Source organism: Mirounga angustirostris, unplaced genomic scaffold (genome assembly GCF_029215605.1).
Source record: "Mirounga angustirostris isolate CCGP_5_RB_7025 unplaced genomic scaffold, mMirAng1.0.hap1 SCAF_1, whole genome shotgun sequence".
Classification (NCBI taxonomy): domain Eukaryota; kingdom Metazoa; phylum Chordata; class Mammalia; order Carnivora; family Phocidae; genus Mirounga; species Mirounga angustirostris.
The window spans coordinates 208,054,721-208,070,176 of NW_026991709.1; the positions used below are offsets into that span (position 1 = coordinate 208,054,721).

General features: G+C 60.3%; 1 protein-coding gene across 3 annotated transcripts in view; it reads right to left on the reverse strand.

Moving 5' to 3' along the window:
- The window catches only part of CARM1 (coactivator associated arginine methyltransferase 1), a 40,514-nt gene extending 25,599 nt beyond the window's left edge, over positions 1–14,915 (reverse strand). For 2 of the 3 annotated variants that reach the window (XM_045863000.3, XM_045862999.3), the window contains exon 1: positions 14,659–14,914. In XM_045863000.3, coding sequence (XP_045718956.1) covers positions 14,659–14,878 — 220 coding nt within the window. In that variant the 5' untranslated portion in view covers positions 14,879–14,914. Of the gene's footprint in view, positions 1–14,658 lie in introns of all 3 variants that reach the window. The other variant, XM_064570946.1, reaches the window with a different exon arrangement.
- Between the last annotated feature and the right edge of the window lie 541 nt (positions 14,916–15,456).

Consider the following 15,456-nt stretch of genomic DNA (forward strand, 5'->3'; position numbering starts at 1 on the left):
GACCGGGAGGTCACCCTGGGCTCCTCTGTCTGGCCCAGGCCCGGGGGGGGGGGAGGGCGGGGGGAGGACTCCCAGCCCTCCCCGCGGGCGGCCCTGGCCTGCACATCTCTCCCCAGGGCATCTGTCAGCACCTCCCCACCCAGAACCCCCACCCCACCCCCGCCCAGCCCTTCGGGGGCCTTATCCCAGGATTCCACCTGCCAGTGTCTGCGAAGAGACACCCAGACCTGGACCGTCCAAAGCAGCTGAAAAGCAAAGCGCCCAGTGACCGGAGAAGGGCGGTGCAGCCGGCAGCAAGCCGGCAGGCGCTGGGAGAGCCAGTGGACGTCCAGGAGCCCCAGGTACAAGACGGCCGGCGGGCCGGCCAAGCACACCGCGTGCCTGGGGGCTTTTCTGGAAAGAAACACGGACAGAACGGCTTCAGGGGCCGCCTCGGGGAGGCAGGCAGACTTGGCGCCGTGCACCCTTCCTGTCCCGCTGTTGAACCAGGCAGAACTTCCGGCGCAGCGGGCTCCCGGAGGGACTTCTGCAGGAAAACCCAGGCGGGCAGGTCACACGGGAAGCTGACGGGTGACGTGGGGCGCGGGCCAGGACCAGGAGGGAGGAAGAGAAGGACTTTTCAGGTTCCACCCTCCTGAGCGGTTTGAGGCTCTGCCCTGCACGCAAGAGATAACGGGACAAACGGCAGTCGTGACGGCCGGGGAGGCCTGGCGCCCACTCAAGTCGTCCGGGGCGTCCCCCGAGAGAGCAGGTGTGACCACGGACCTCCCTCAACTTGCTGGAGGGCCAGCGGGGTGGGAAAGGGCCTGTGACCAGAGGGCCCTTCTAAGGCAGGCGGATGATGGCCTGGACTTCTCAGCAATGGCTCTCGGCTGGAGCGCACCCGCAGCGCTCATAGTGTGATGGAGGAGGGGCAGCGACCCCAGGGGGACTCGGGTCTAAGCCAGGGGCAGCAGAGCCTGCATGCCAGGAGCTGTCAAGCGGGGAAGGCCTTCTCCCCCCCTCAGGGAGGCCACACGGTGAGGCTTACCTCCCAGAACTCCAGCTCACATTGGACCCAGGTTTGAATCTGGGCTCTATCACCTGGAGCCTCACGCCCCCCACCCCCAAGCCTCAGCTTTCGTGTCGAGAAAGCTAAATGAACGCACTGCTCACTACTGTCCTAAGGACTAACACCCCCTTTGTATCCAGCCCAAGACCCACGGGGACACAGTAGGTATTACTGGCACAAAACACCCACCTTGGCTACCATGTCCCCAAGGCATTCTGGCCCAAGGAAGAGAGTGGAGTCCCGGAGAGAATTCTGGCCTTACCGCGCCCCCCCCCCCCCCAGCCCCCATCCGGCCACTGGACCAGCTCGACTAAGCGCTCCTCGGGGACATGGGAGCGGCCAACTGGCCGAGGTAGAGCGCGTGGCCAGCTTCACACGGTGCCTGGGAATGTCTTCGGTTTAGGCCCCCGCAAGCTCCAGGACGGGTCTAAATTTAGGCCACTCACCAAGGCCCCTTCTAAAGGAGCACCCAAGGGGTGCCTGGGTGGCTCAGTTGTTAAGCATCTGCCTTCGGCTCAGGTCATGATCTCAGGGTCCTGAGATCGAGACCCGCACTGGGCTCCCTGCTCCGCGGGAAGCCTGCTTCTCCCTCTCCCACTCGCCCTGCTTGTGTTCCCTCTCTCGCTGTGTCTCTCTGTCAAATAAATAAATTCTTAAAAAAAATTAAAAAATAAATAAAGGAACACCAAGTGGATGGAACACACCTCCTTCCACGTTACCTCCCTGGGAGGAGACGAGATAGGGGCCCTTATTTCTAAAGGCAACGGTTAGGGATGGGATCACACGGTGTGTTCATTCCTTTGAGAACGGTCACAACTCAACAGCAAGCCACCTCTGTGGGCACAAGAGGCTCACGTTGGGTGGCAGGGTGGACGGTGTACAGGGTAGCCTGGAAAATCCAAAAGCTAGGTCTACTTCAGGAGGGGCCCTGAGAAGACAAGTCTGAGGAGGAAACTTCCCGAACTCCCCAGCAACAGGATGACAGGACACCGGGGAGGTGCACGGGCAGCGGGGAAGATGGAAGAGAGGCAGCCATCTGGGGGGCAGGGAGGCTCCCCCCCAGTTTCCTGCTGGCATAAGGGGAAGCAAGGCCCCCCCCCCGGGCACCCTGGCACCACTTGGGCCACAGGCCTCCCCCGCTGCTGCTGGGTCTGACCTAGAGCTGCCCGTCATAGCAGCACCCCAGTAAGCAGCGAGCCAGCCCTCACAGCCCCCGGCTGACTCCAGGCTGGAGAAGGGCCCTGCGCTAGCGACACCAAACCTCCCTGACCAGCGACAGCTCCGTGAGGTCAGAGCCCTGCAAGGGGGCTCCCCTTAAAGGGCTCACCCATGGTCGGGTGGGGTGGAGGCCAGCACCACCTCCAGGCCCCGCAGCCTTGGTCTCGAGGAGCCCGAAGAGGAGTCGAATTGAGGGGTGTGCTGAAGGGCAACCCCAAGAAAAGAAGGAGCAGACAAAGAGTGAGCTTGGCTTTTCTGAAAAGAATACGAGGGGCACCGACTGGGCGGGAGCTATTACATGCAAATGTCTCCCCCATCCATGCTAATCAGCTGCGCAGCCCCGGGCTTTGTGAGCTACAAAAGGGACAGCAGATGTGAGCCAGGGTTCCCTGGCCCCTGAAAGCATGGGCTTAGCGGGTGATTACTGGGGGTGGGGGAAGCAACAAAACCAGCAGCCCCGGCCCCTGGGTTCCTCCGGCCAGGACCTCGAAGCTGTGATGCACCCACTACTGGGCAAACACCTGAGGACGTGGGGTGCCTCAGTTACTGCTCCCGACCACCTCCCTTTCAAGGGAGGAAACCGAGGCACAGAGATAACATGCTCAGGGCAGCTCAGCCCGGGGACACGGCATCTTGTGAAAGAGCCAAGCCCCATCCCAGCATCCACTGGGAAGGACGTGGGCTCTGGGCCCTGGCAGGTTGACGACAGGTGCCATCCCTGGGCCACCACCCCAGGGAAGGCGGGGGAGCTCGCGTCCTCGGGCTGTGAGGGATTACTAAGGGTCTGCACCCGCCGTGACGCCAGGAGCTGGGCGGGCAGTGCTCGCGGGGGACCGCGGTGGGCAGGGGAGGCCCTTGGCAGAGGGGCCACACGGGGAGGCCTGGAAGGCAGGGCTGGAACGAGGCATGTCAAGGGGCAGCAGGACATGTCGGGGAGCCCGACCCTCAAAGCGGTGAGTACATGGAACCTCCTGGCCCCCGTGAGGCCGGGGCCAGTGAGCTCAGCCTGAGCAGCTGAGGAGCGGGAATGTGGTTCCTGGGGGTTCTGCCCTGGGGCCAGCGGAGGGGCCTCAACCCACAGACGGGGTGGCTCCCAGAAGGCCCGACAGGAAGAGGCGGGAGGACGGGGCAGGGGCAGCCTAGGGGCTGAGCAGACTCGGAGGCCGCCCCGGCCCAGCTTGAAAGAGAAGTTTGCCCACCGCGCGGAGGTGAGCCGGGTTGTCCGGGGGCCGCGCCACTGCTTGGAGGGCCTCCACCAGGCCCCTGGGACGCGGGGAGCCCCTACGGCACCACTGGCTCAGAATTAGGAGGGCCCTGTGGGCCCGCCCCTGCCCTCAGGCTGCCTCACCGAATGTGACTCCAGATGAGACACGGGCAAGAGGGGACAGAGGCTGCCTCACCCCAGGATGGAATCGGCAAGTGGCAGGAATGAGGAAAGACTGGCTCTGGGCCCCAGAAGAGTCTTCCGGGGCCACTTCTCCGACACAGGACACGGACCAGAGGGGGCAGGTGGGCGCCCCCCCCACGCAGTGCGCAGTCTCCTTTAGGGCGCGGACGGCCCCCCCCTGCCCCCCGCGCCTGACAGGTGGCGCGGCTAAGCGGAGGGGCGGAGCCAAACCGGGCCGGCATCCCAGCGGCTACCTGCCCCCGAATGCCTCAGTTTCCTCAGTTTTCTCGTTTACAAACCAGCGGGAGGGGCTGTGGCTACTCTGGCTCCCCGCAGGGTGTGCGTGGCTGGGGGAGCAGGGAACGGGCCGGCTCCCCCCGCACTCACACGTCCGCCCAGCACCCTTGTGCCAACTGCACACGGCGGCCAGCCGGCCCTTTGGGGCTGCTCTCATGACGAGGCGGATCGATGACCGTAAAGGGCCTGGCACGGTGCCCGCCTGGCACATGCTCGGGCCCGAGCGCAGTAAACATCAGCTACGGTGGGCCTCGGAAGCGCTGATAAGCAGGACATGGGGGCGTCAGGGCCAGGCATCCTGTCGGTGTCCCCCCACCCGGGGGGGGCCCGTCCAACACTGGGGACTCCACCCTCTGGTCACAGAGGGCCCTCGGAGCAGAGCCAGGTTCTGCAGAGGGCCCCTCCAGGGCACACAGCAAGTCTGGAAACTCCAGGCGGCCTTCGCCTTCCCCCTCAGCCCGAGGAAGAATGCAGCCAATTTTCTGGAACGTCCCTCTCAGGTCTGCAAGAGGCCCCCCAGTCTGTCTGTGATTACTTATTCACATGCCCCCTGGAGGGGATCACGAGCGCTCCCCTTTCACTGATCTGCCAGGCCCCCCAACTGTCCCCACCTGGAATGTCACCCGGGCCCATGTCGTCAGGTGGGCTTCCGAACACGAAACCACTCCACTCTGACGTGTGTAACACATCCAGCGAAAACGAACCCCAGCCACAGGAACACAATTAGTGGGGAAGCAAATCCACCAACGATCTTAAAGAAAAGCAGCCCAGACCCGCTCTTGCCAAAGCTGTGGGTGATGAATTGCTTGAACGAGACACACAGAAAGAGGGAATAAAAGGGGGTTCCCTCTCTCTGTGCAAGGAGTGGGGGCGGGGAGGAGACAGAGCCCCCTCCCGCAAACCAGTCTGGCCCTGTTTCCAAGAACGCCCCGCCTGACAGAACAAAAAGCACCCAGAGGCTGGGGGACACGTTCTAGATCTGGCCTCGGGCGGCGGCTTCACGAGGCGCAGAACTGTCAAAAGCACCGAACAGAACCACCTGAGGCTTGGGCATCCGTGCGTGTTGATTAAACAACAATTAAAATAAGTCATCAAGAGAGCATCACGAGGCCACAGTTTCCAGATCCAACTCCCGCAGGCCTGGGGGAAGCCTGGTCTCACTTTCCTTCCTAGAACTGGTTTTCGGGGAAACAAAGGGAGTGGGGGCAGGGAAAGTCGGGAACTCCAGATTCTTCAACCAAAAGTCAGGGCAGGTGACGTGGTCTCTCTGGGCGGGGGAGAAGGGGCCGGCGGGGGAGAAGGGGCCAGCGGCCCCACCACGCAGTTCACCTGCAACCCTGAATCCTGAAGCCTCCCAAGCGAGTCCCCAAAGTGAGAAAGTGGGAGGGTGGATGGGCAGGGGTTCCCTCCTGAGTCACCAGGGGACCAGGCGGGGCGCCACCACGGCCCCTCCCAGCCCTCGAACTCTCAGGGCTTTCCGGTCACAGGCACCTGGCGGCCCACACCTGGCACACACCTTCCCTTCCAGACAACACGGCAGGTTCAGACCAGTGACCTACTATGCTGTGTGTTATCACTAACCCCGCTGTGTGCTGGGCTAACACCAACCCTCAAGCTGCCCTCTATCCTCCCAGAGGAACTGGAAGATGAGCTGCGATCGCCTGGCCCAAGTCACAAGGTCACATCAAGGTGAGGCTCCACCGCCTGTACTAATCATGACCTCCAGCAGCTTCTGACCCAGACAGGCTGCCGCAGTCCCGGAGGGGGAAGGGAGAACATCCATTCCAGCCAGGGAACGCAGAGAGACAGGGACCCAGGAGAGCAGGACTGACCCCAGCCCCTCCCCCCGAGAGCCACTGCCCCCTTGTCCCCAGGAGTTTCTTCCTTTCCACCCCAACTCTCTCTGCCCAGGCGCCCCCTCCCCGCCCCGCCCCCAGGCTCAGCTCCTCAGCTGCCATGCTCTGCAGGCTGGTCCTGGGCCACGTCCCCCTCAGCGGGGAGATGGCGTTCTTCGTCTACTTTCTCTCTGCTCCCCGGGACTGGGAGTACGCAGGGTGGAGATCGTGTCCGGCTTGTGCAGAGCTATGCCTCCAGTTCAGGCACACCTGCCACCAGCTAAGCCCCTCGGTGAAGCCTCCCCACCGACAAGGAGGCGGAGATGCAGGAGACATTCGCCAGGGATCACCCTGCAGGGCAAGGCCAGGGGACGGAGCTGGGCTGGGGCCCCGGACACGGCTACAGGTGTCACTTCCCTCCCCAGCACTCTTGGAATAAACACCACCGACCCCCTAGTGAGGCCTCCCCTCCCCCCTGAGCGTCCAGCTCCAGCCACACTTGCGGCTGGCTGCCCTGGCCAGGCCCACGCGCTCGCTCCCACCTGCCAGGTGTGATTTTAAATACTTCCATTAACGTGCAACAACCCGCACAACACCCCTCCGAGGGAGGTGCCATCAAGAAGCCCACTTTACAGTGCAGGGAACAGAGGCACAGAGAGGTCACGCCGAGGCGCAGAGCCGGGCCTGGGCCCCACCTGCTCTTCTCTCACAAGCTCTGGCGCCCAACCCGAGCAGGGCCCCCCCCACCCCCGCCAAGCCCCCCACCCCCGCCCTCCCTAGCATTTTCAAGCCTCTGCCCCATTCACTTTCTTCCCGAGGACACTGAGCACTAAGTACAACGTGTTTAGGTGACTGTTGACTTAGCGCCTGTCACACAACCCCCCAGATCGGCAAATGTGGGAGCATGTGCTTGGCTTGGGGCGTCACCGTATCCCCAGCTCCTAAAACAGTAACTGGCACACAGCAGACGCTCAGTCCGTTTTTGCTAGCTGTTTAAAGGCAGACGAAAGATAACCTACCACAATAAAAAGACAGCAAGTCCCCCGCCCAGTACACGCTTGTGGCTGGCTGGATGGAAGGTCAGGTCTCCATCTTCAAAGAACCGTGGGTAGGCCCTGGGGGCCTGGGCGACGTGGGCCGTCCCTTCCTCCTCTCTCCTGGAGACTCCACCACCCCGCCCCCCCCACCTGCCATCTGGCTGGGTCCCCTCCCCCAGCCCTCCAAGGGGCTGCCCCTCCTGATCAGAAATCCAGTGACCTCCCCTTGGCTCTCACGCACTCTGACAGCCATCGCTGACCTCTCGGGGCTGCCCAATCGGAGCCGTGCCCCGGCCCAACAGGCCCAGGGCCCCCACCTCTCCCACCGACCACCCCCATTCCTCGGAAGCCAGAGGCATCCACTTCACTTCCCAGTCCAGGGCTATCCTCCAGTGACGCTCCGCCTTTCTCATGTCACAGATCCCTCGGAGGGCAATCAAAAGCGGGGAGCCTTTCCCCAGAAACATGCAGAGAGAGCCAACAGCAATGCTATGGCCATGGTCCATCGGGTAGACACACAACGAAGAAGCTGAGGTGTGTTCCCTCCAGACAGGTGCCAACGTTACCCCTTTTCTCCTTTTTGTCAAGGAGGCTGGTCCAAGGTCACAACCACTGACTCTTGTTCCTCTAGTCTTCTGCAAAACTGCATCCTCTAGTCTTCTGCAAAACTGAGGACTTCGAATTAAGAGGCCTGTCTCAGCGCTGCCCGAAGCCCCTCCCAGCCTCCACTCTCCACAGGGCGCAGCAAGTCTGTCCCAGGTCTGGAGCCTCCATTCCACCCTGCCTGGGATGGGAATGTCCCATTTGTCCTGGCGAATTCACCACCTCTGCAGGTGGTGAGCAGATCCCGGGCATCGGGCAGGCGGGCTCCCCAGGAAAGGTAAGGCACCTGCCGGGGAAGTTTCCCAAGCCTCTCCCATTCTGCTAAATCTGACCTGGTCAGAGGCCTTGCACCTCAGTTCCCGCCATTCTCCTTCTGCCCAAAGGCCCTGCCCACCCACCACGTCCAGATCCCCACACGTGACGTGGCGCGTGCCTGCCAGGTGCGGCTCGGGGCGCTGGCCACTTTGCACCTGTGATCTTAGACACGGGCCCCCACAACCCCAAAAGGTGTGAACACTCATACTAAATTGGATGCACAGAGATTGTAAAGAGCCCCATGTGGCAGCTCAGGTGGGATTTTGCCAACCTAAGAGTTTGGGTCAGGTTAGGTTTTGCTGTCAAAGGAGCAGCAAGCTAGGCTTTCAGAACTTCTGGGTTTCCAAATGGCCAAGGAGGGGCTTTGGGCAGGTAGAGAGGAGGAAGGGGGGCTGGGAGGTGGGCAGTGGGCGGGACCTGGGACTGGAAGCCAGATCAGCTTAGGACTTGAGGTAACAGCCCCCCACCCCCATGGGGCTCCAACTCAGATGCCCAGAGGAAGGGGCCAGGGGCCGAAGGAGGGTGCCGGCTAAGGGTAAGGGACATTTTCCCACACCCGAGGGCAGCCTGGGTTCACAGAAATGCCTCTCTATTTTAAGAAACAAACCACTGCAAGTGGAAGGACAAATGGCTACTGGCACGAAGTCTCTGTGCTGGGGCAGTGACAAGCAGGAAGGGGGGAGGGGGACTTCGGGCAAATTGGGGCAGCATGCCCCTCCCAAAGGTGGCACCGCTCTCCAGCTCTGCCTCGGGGCACGTAGGCCCGGGCCCGCCAGCCCTTCTGAGGTTTCACAAGTACAGAGTCAGATTTTGACGTGAATTCACACAATTTAAAAAATAGCGGGGGGTCTCCTTTCATTTCAACCACATAGGGGGAAGCAAACCTGAGAGCAGGTCATTCACAACCCCTGGCGGTGGGTCATGGCCTTTGCCCTGGGCAGAGTTCACCTTCTATTCCATAACACAACTTCTGGGCCTCTGACACACTTCTGGGGCAGGCTAAGGTGAAACTATTCAGTTACATTCCTGTTGCATTCTCTAGTCTGGAAGCTTCCACAGGGCCCTCTCTCCCTGCTCCCATACTCTGCAACCTGCTGCCACAGTAGTCTTCAGAAATAACATTTTATCATGTAGGCCCCTCCAGGGAAAATGGTGGGCAGCTCCTGATCATATACAGAAAAGGCCCTGTCGTTTGTAAAACATCACTTGGACCTAACCTTGCTACCCCCGCTTTGGTCCCTCCATTCTTCAGAGAGACCCCTTTGCCCCACACCAGGCTGCTGCCCCCCACCCCCACTTGAGCCCTCCATAAACCAGGAACACCCTTCCCAACTCTGGCTACGTCCACATCCTACCTACTGTGGCCAAGGTGACTGACCGTCTCCCAGTGTCTGTCCTCTCTCCTACAGAAAGAGAAACCCTGAAATTAGCTGAGCTGAGCTCAGCGGACCGCTCAGACTACAGACTACATTTCCCAGCCTCCCTTGCAGCTAGCGGTGGCTCCGCAACTGCCCATTCTAGCCAATGGGATGAAAGCAGAAGCGCCCAGAGCCAGCTTCTGTGAACTCTCCTTAACAGACACCTGGCCCATGCCCTCGGCACCTTTGTCCCTTCCTTTATCCTGCTGTCTGGACGCCAGGGTAATAGCTGGACCCCAGCTGCCATGTTGATCCACGAGGACAGGACCTCACCCTAGAAATGGTGGAAGGGGGGGGTTAGCTGGAAGGACCTGGGCCCAAGGAATTCCGGAAGCAAAGCCTCCACACCAGCCCTGATCTGCCACCCTCCGGACTTTAGCGTGAGCACAATAAATAAAATGTCCTGTTGTTTAAGCTACCGCCACTCTGGATCTCTGTTATGCATGAATAAATGGAATCCTGACCACCTTTTTTCACTGAACCATTCTGCAGTAAAACAATGAGTAGGTCCAACAGCCACGACCTTGAAAGCCAGCTCCCCTGCCGGCCTAGCCACGTCACCTGGTCAAGCCCTTTCACCCGTTTTTCCACCAATCAAATGGGAGTAGTGTCCCTGACCTCCCAGAACTATTCTAAGCAATAACACAGAGCAACGGCCACACCTGTCAGTCTAACTGGCCCAGAGTCCAGAAAGTGTACTCTATGGGGCCTGAGTGATCAGGACACTCCACAATCAAAACAAACAGATGTACCCAAAGAAAGGCTTTTCAGCTTCTCTTAAAAGATCTGGTGAGCCGGGCTGGGGTCAAGTTCCCACCGTATTCCCTTCTCCTCCTGCCTGCTTCGTTCATTTCTCCCAGGGGTCCACAAGCTTTTTCTGTCAAGGGCCAGCAAAGTTAACATTTTAGGTTTTGCGAGACTGTCATTAAATATTCTTACTTCAGTTGTTGGGGGTTTTTTAATAGATCCTTCAGAAACATACAAAGCTCCCTTTCGTGGTTTAAACAGGGGCCACAGGCCTGCTCTGGCTCACAGACCATCGTCTGCCCATAGACCCTAATTTATGCTCTTATCCTCTCCCCAGCTGCCCCCAAGGTCAAACATTTGAGTCTGTCCACACAGGTTCACGCAGAGCTCGGTACCCGGTAAACGTTCAATACAATGACAGCACGCAGGAGCATCTTATGGGCACCACTGGAATGGGAATGCCCCTCCGGTGTTACTAACTTCCTGGGGTGTCACTCCAGCTTGACACTGAAGGTCCTAGAGCCTGGGCACGTGACAAACTCTTCTGTCCCTCCCCCCCCCCCCCCCAGCTGCCAGGGGGCTACCATACGACTGTGACTGGAGGAAGTCACAAGAGCTCCGGGTCTATGGCAGCAGGCCATTCTCCACCTTGTTTTTACAAGGGGTTTTTTCTCTGGGGTTTCCACACCCTGGCACGCCCCCCACAAACTGAAACGTAGCCCCTATCAGAACCAGTCCGGCTGTACATCGCTTCCTAGCCAAGGGGGCGGGGAGAGTCCACAGAACCAGGCAAACTGACTCACACTGACCAAGAAAGAAAAGTGACACAGTCATCTCCAGAAAGGACCCGTGGGCCTGAGGAACTGAGAGTCTGTTCTGCTCTCTGCCTTGGCCGCCCCACAACGGGCTTCCCGAGAAGCTGCCTCCTTTCAAAGGGAGGGCTCCCTGCATCCAAGAACTCCCGCGGCCTTGCCAAAGCTTCCTCAAGGCCCGGGACGTCTGCACCTCTGCCCAGGGAAAACGGCCTGGTTTGGTAGCTGCCATTTAGCCACTGCCATGGACACAGGCCAGGGTGACTTCAAACAGCGAGGAGGGGTGGGGAGGGTTATCGTTCACTGCAGGGTGACAGGGACAGGGCCTTCTGCAGCTGTCATCTTTCTCACGTGGGAGGGTGTCGAAGTCAAGGAACAGGGTTGTATGTCGGCTACCCACACCCATCTCCCCAGCCCCACCCCGCACCCCGACCTGAGGTGGAAGCTGCAGCCGCGGGGTCCCTCTTCTCTCTGCCAGGGGTGCGAGGCGGCAGCTGGACGGCCCTGCAGCATAAGAGGCTCCCTCCTAGAAAAGCCAGCTCTTCATCACTCCATACCAATACCCACGCCGTCGTCGATAACTTCTATAGGAATATTTACTGTTTACCACGAGATATCCCTGCTCCGCACTCCCATGGTCCGCTTCACCCAAATTTCTGGGCCCCAAGTGGTATCATTCCCGTTGCTGAGGGGGAAAGCGAGGCTGCGCCCCGGCAGGTGCAGCTGGAGGTGAGGAAACAGGCTCAGGGAGGCGAAGTGGCTCATTCAAGGCCTCACAGCCAGTGACCCACGCCAGTCAGACCCCGCGTTCAGAACCCTTGCCAGCACCCAAGCATACCTCAGGCTCACCTCCCACCTGAGCAGGGGGAGATTCGGGTCTTGGCCAACCTCCCTGTCCCTACCCACACACAGATTTGAATCCCAGGGGGTCTGAAATCACACGTAGCTCACAGGACCCTGCCTCACCAGAGACCGGTGAGCAGAACAGGGCTTCTGCCACCTTCTCATCTGGCCAAAGCAATCAGGTCCCAGAAGGGTCCAGACTGGAAAATGTGGAGGCCAGGGAAGGAAGCTCATCCCAAGACAAGGCCTAAAGCTCCTAGCAGGCCCCAAGTGCCCCTGGTCCACCCAGCCGCCGCATCCCCGCACATCCTCACAGTGGCTGGACCATCTTTGACTTTCTCCAAGGGACTGCGGGCTAGCAGTCTACACCCGGAGGGCCAGGCCTGCTCGCAGATCCAGGAGCAGGGTGCACCCCCACACCTCAGCCCTGGTACTCTACACTCCCCCGGGACACTTCAGAGCGACCCCTCCCTGTGCGCCCCCCTCTCCATGCCTGCTCAGGAACCAGTTCTGCTTCACCCTGCACAATGACCCAGCCAAGTCTGAGGTCACCGCCAGGCCCAGCCTGTAATGGGAGCAGGTGCTACCACCAAAAAAGTATTAGTTTATTGAGCAAACACATGATATGCCACAAAGTCCTGCTATTACCCCCATTCTACCGATAAACACACTGAGGCACAAAGACAGATACTAGTAGGGCACGGATCTAGTCCATGTAGCAGACCCTGAAAATATATGTCCGAGCCCTAACCACCCCCTTAGGGCTCTCAAAGATAAAATTGTTCTGGATTTAGAGTGAGCCCTAAATCCAGTGAGAGGGCTTTTCTTATAGTAAAGACAAAGAGACACAGAGGGGAGGCCATGTGAAGACAGAGACAGAGACTGGAGTTCTGTTGACAAAAGCCAAGCAAGGCCTAGATCCAGAAGAAGCTGCTCGAGGTAGGAAGAGATTCTCTTCCAGGGCCTCCGGAAGATGTGTGACCCTCCCAACACCTTGATTTCAGACTTCTGGCCTTGAACTGTAAGAGAATATATTCCTTTTGTTTTAAGCCATCACGTGTGGCATGGCAGCCCTGAGGAACGAACAAAACCAGGGTTCTGGCTGACTCCAGAACCCAGGTTCTCAGCCCCACATCAATGTGACTTGAGCATCAAGGGGGAAACATTCTTTCAGACCCCTGAGACTGTATCATCCCTGACTGAGGATCTCAATCTGAGAAATGCGGACTTTCCCCCTTTCACAAATGCCTCAGTTACGAATTACTTCTAAAAGACAATGTTATCTTTATAACTAGTAACAACATCGAGATTACCCACAACACAGAAACACAGAATGTAAAAACTCTCCTGGAGGAAGGTGTTAAGCTTAGGAGACACCAGGTGTGGGGGGACGCCTGGGTGGCTCAGTTGGTTGAGTCTGCCTTTGGCTCAGGTCATGATCCCAGGGTCCCGGGATCGAGTCCCACATTGGAGCCTGCAGCTCCTCCGGCTGTTAGTGCGTGCTCTCTCTCTCTCTCTCTCAAATAAATAAATAAATAAAATCTTAAAAAAAAAAAAGAAGACACCAGGTGTGGACTATATCAGCACTCTCTGTACTATGTCCCCAATAATTCTATAAATCAAAAACTGTCCAAAAATCAAAAGAAGTTATTTACAAAAGAAAAACCAACTGTCCTGGAACTGCCTTGAGGATTAGCCCCGGGACCCTAGTTGGAGAAACGCTGCTCATCTTTATTCTTTATTAATGCTTGCCAAACGAATGGCCATGCTTATCATCTGGGAGATCCTGCTGAACTTAAGATAGAGCTTAAGTGCCTGTCCTGAGTTCTGACGCCCACCTGGGAAACCCTTCTCTCCGCTCATTTGGTCCCAGAAAACCCAGCTCTGCCCCAGTAAAAAGAGCTGTGATACTTGGGAGGGAGGCACAACTCCACAAGTCTGGGTGTTCCAAGTAGAGGTGCAGGGAGAACCCTGTGTGAACCAACTGCTCTAGATACTTTCCTTTGGCCCACCCCCTTCCCAAAGTGGCAAAAAAAAATTCACGCAGGCCAAAGCCAGGAAAGGCGTCCTCCGCGGCGCCCAGAGCATCAGTGCAAGAAACCCTGAGACAAAGCTGAATGAAACAGAATAGCAAAATGTGAACAAGCAGTCAGGAACCAGAACAGATTAAAAAAGAGTAACAGAGAAAGAAAAAGGATGAACTACAAAGACTCAGGGGCCTTGGCAAACACATTTGTGATTTTTTTTTTTCCACTGAAATGTCAGTTTTGAAACTAGCTTCTGAAAATGTAACGAGCTTCTCACATCCCCAAAAAGAAAGATCGGAGGACCGTGGCGAGGGCGGAGGCTGTGTTACCTCTTACTTCGGAGCCGGACATCAAGAAGGAGCCCTACCCTTCCACGTTTCCACCAGGAGCACATCCAGCGGCTCGCACCACCCGGGCAGGGGCCCTCTCCCCAGGTCTAGAAGTTTCCCACACGGGGATCCAGAACGCCAAAACGCTCCCGATGGGTGGAACCAGGTCCTCCAGGCCACCCCAGGCCGGGCACCACTTTCCAACTGTCCTTAGCAGTCCTGGGAGCCCCGAGAGATGTCCAAAGGCTGCCCACACCCCTCCCTCCCTCCCCTAGGGCGGCCACACCCGCCCCGGGGACTCCCACCTCTCCCATACCCCAGGCCCCCTTCCCTCCCACCCAGCCCCCAACCCCCCACCCCCACCCCCGGCTACGAATTCACCTTCCCGGGTCGGACCCCACTTCCTGCCCACCCCCGCCCAATCTCAGGGCCCTCACTCCCCCATTTCCCGCTTCCCACCGTACTCCCGGCACCTCACCTCTGGCCACCACGCACGCCCTCTTTTCCCTCTGCCCCTTGACATCGTTCCTCCACTGCCCTCACTCGGGCGGCCCCCCACTCCCAGCTCCCTCGGCCCGGCGCCACGGACCCCACACCGGGCCCCCACGGCTCAGGGCCCCTCACCCTCGGGGCCCGGGGCCCCTAGCTGCGGCCGCGTCCCTCCCGCCCCGGGTCCCCCGCCCGGCCGGCCTCGTGGGCAGCCCCCGCGCTCAGCCCAGCCCCGAGGCCCCGCACTCACGGCTGTAGAGGGCGATGCCCGCCGCGTCCGGGCCGGCGCGCACCTCGAGGCGCAGCGCCTGCTGCTCCGCGTGCCGCTGGATCTCGCCGTTCGCGTCGCCGATGGTGAGGAGGCGGGCGCCGGGGAACACGGACACGGCCGCGCAGGGCCCCGCGCCGCCCGGGACCGCCGCCCCTGCGCCGCCGGTGCCCGGCCCCGCCGCCGCCGCCGCCGCTGCCATCTTAGATCCGGCTCCAGGCCCCGCCGCCGCCGCCGCCGCCGCCGCCGCCGCCGCCGCGCCCGGGCCCAGGCCGCCGCCGCTGCCGCCGCCGCCGCCGCCGCTGCCGACGCGCAGGCCGAGGCCAAGGCCGAGCCGGGCAGCGCCGCCTGCCGGCCACGCTCCGCCTCGCCACCACTGCCGCCGAGGCCCGGCCCCGTGGCGCAGCGCCCCCTGCTGGCCGCCTAGGGCACCGGGAGGGAGGATGCGGGGGGACGGGGCCGCCCCGCCCCGCGCGAACGGTCGCGGCTTTGTGAGGTGGTTCCGCGGCCCACGAACGCTGGGGCCGGGGCGTGAGCCGGGGGGCGGTGCTCGGCCGCGCGGACACGCCCCTGGGCCTGGGTCCCGCCCCCCAGCCCGGCGCTGCTCGAAAGGCCACGCTTTGTACCGCGGTGCCAGAGCCGAGACGTGGGGAGGGAGGGGACAGGGGCGGCGGTGCTCGGCCTCGTGGACACGCCCTGGGCCACGCCCCGCACAAACGGTCGCGTTTTGTGAGGCGGCTCCCCTACCCGGAAAGGTGGAGGCGGGTCTGACGCCCGAAG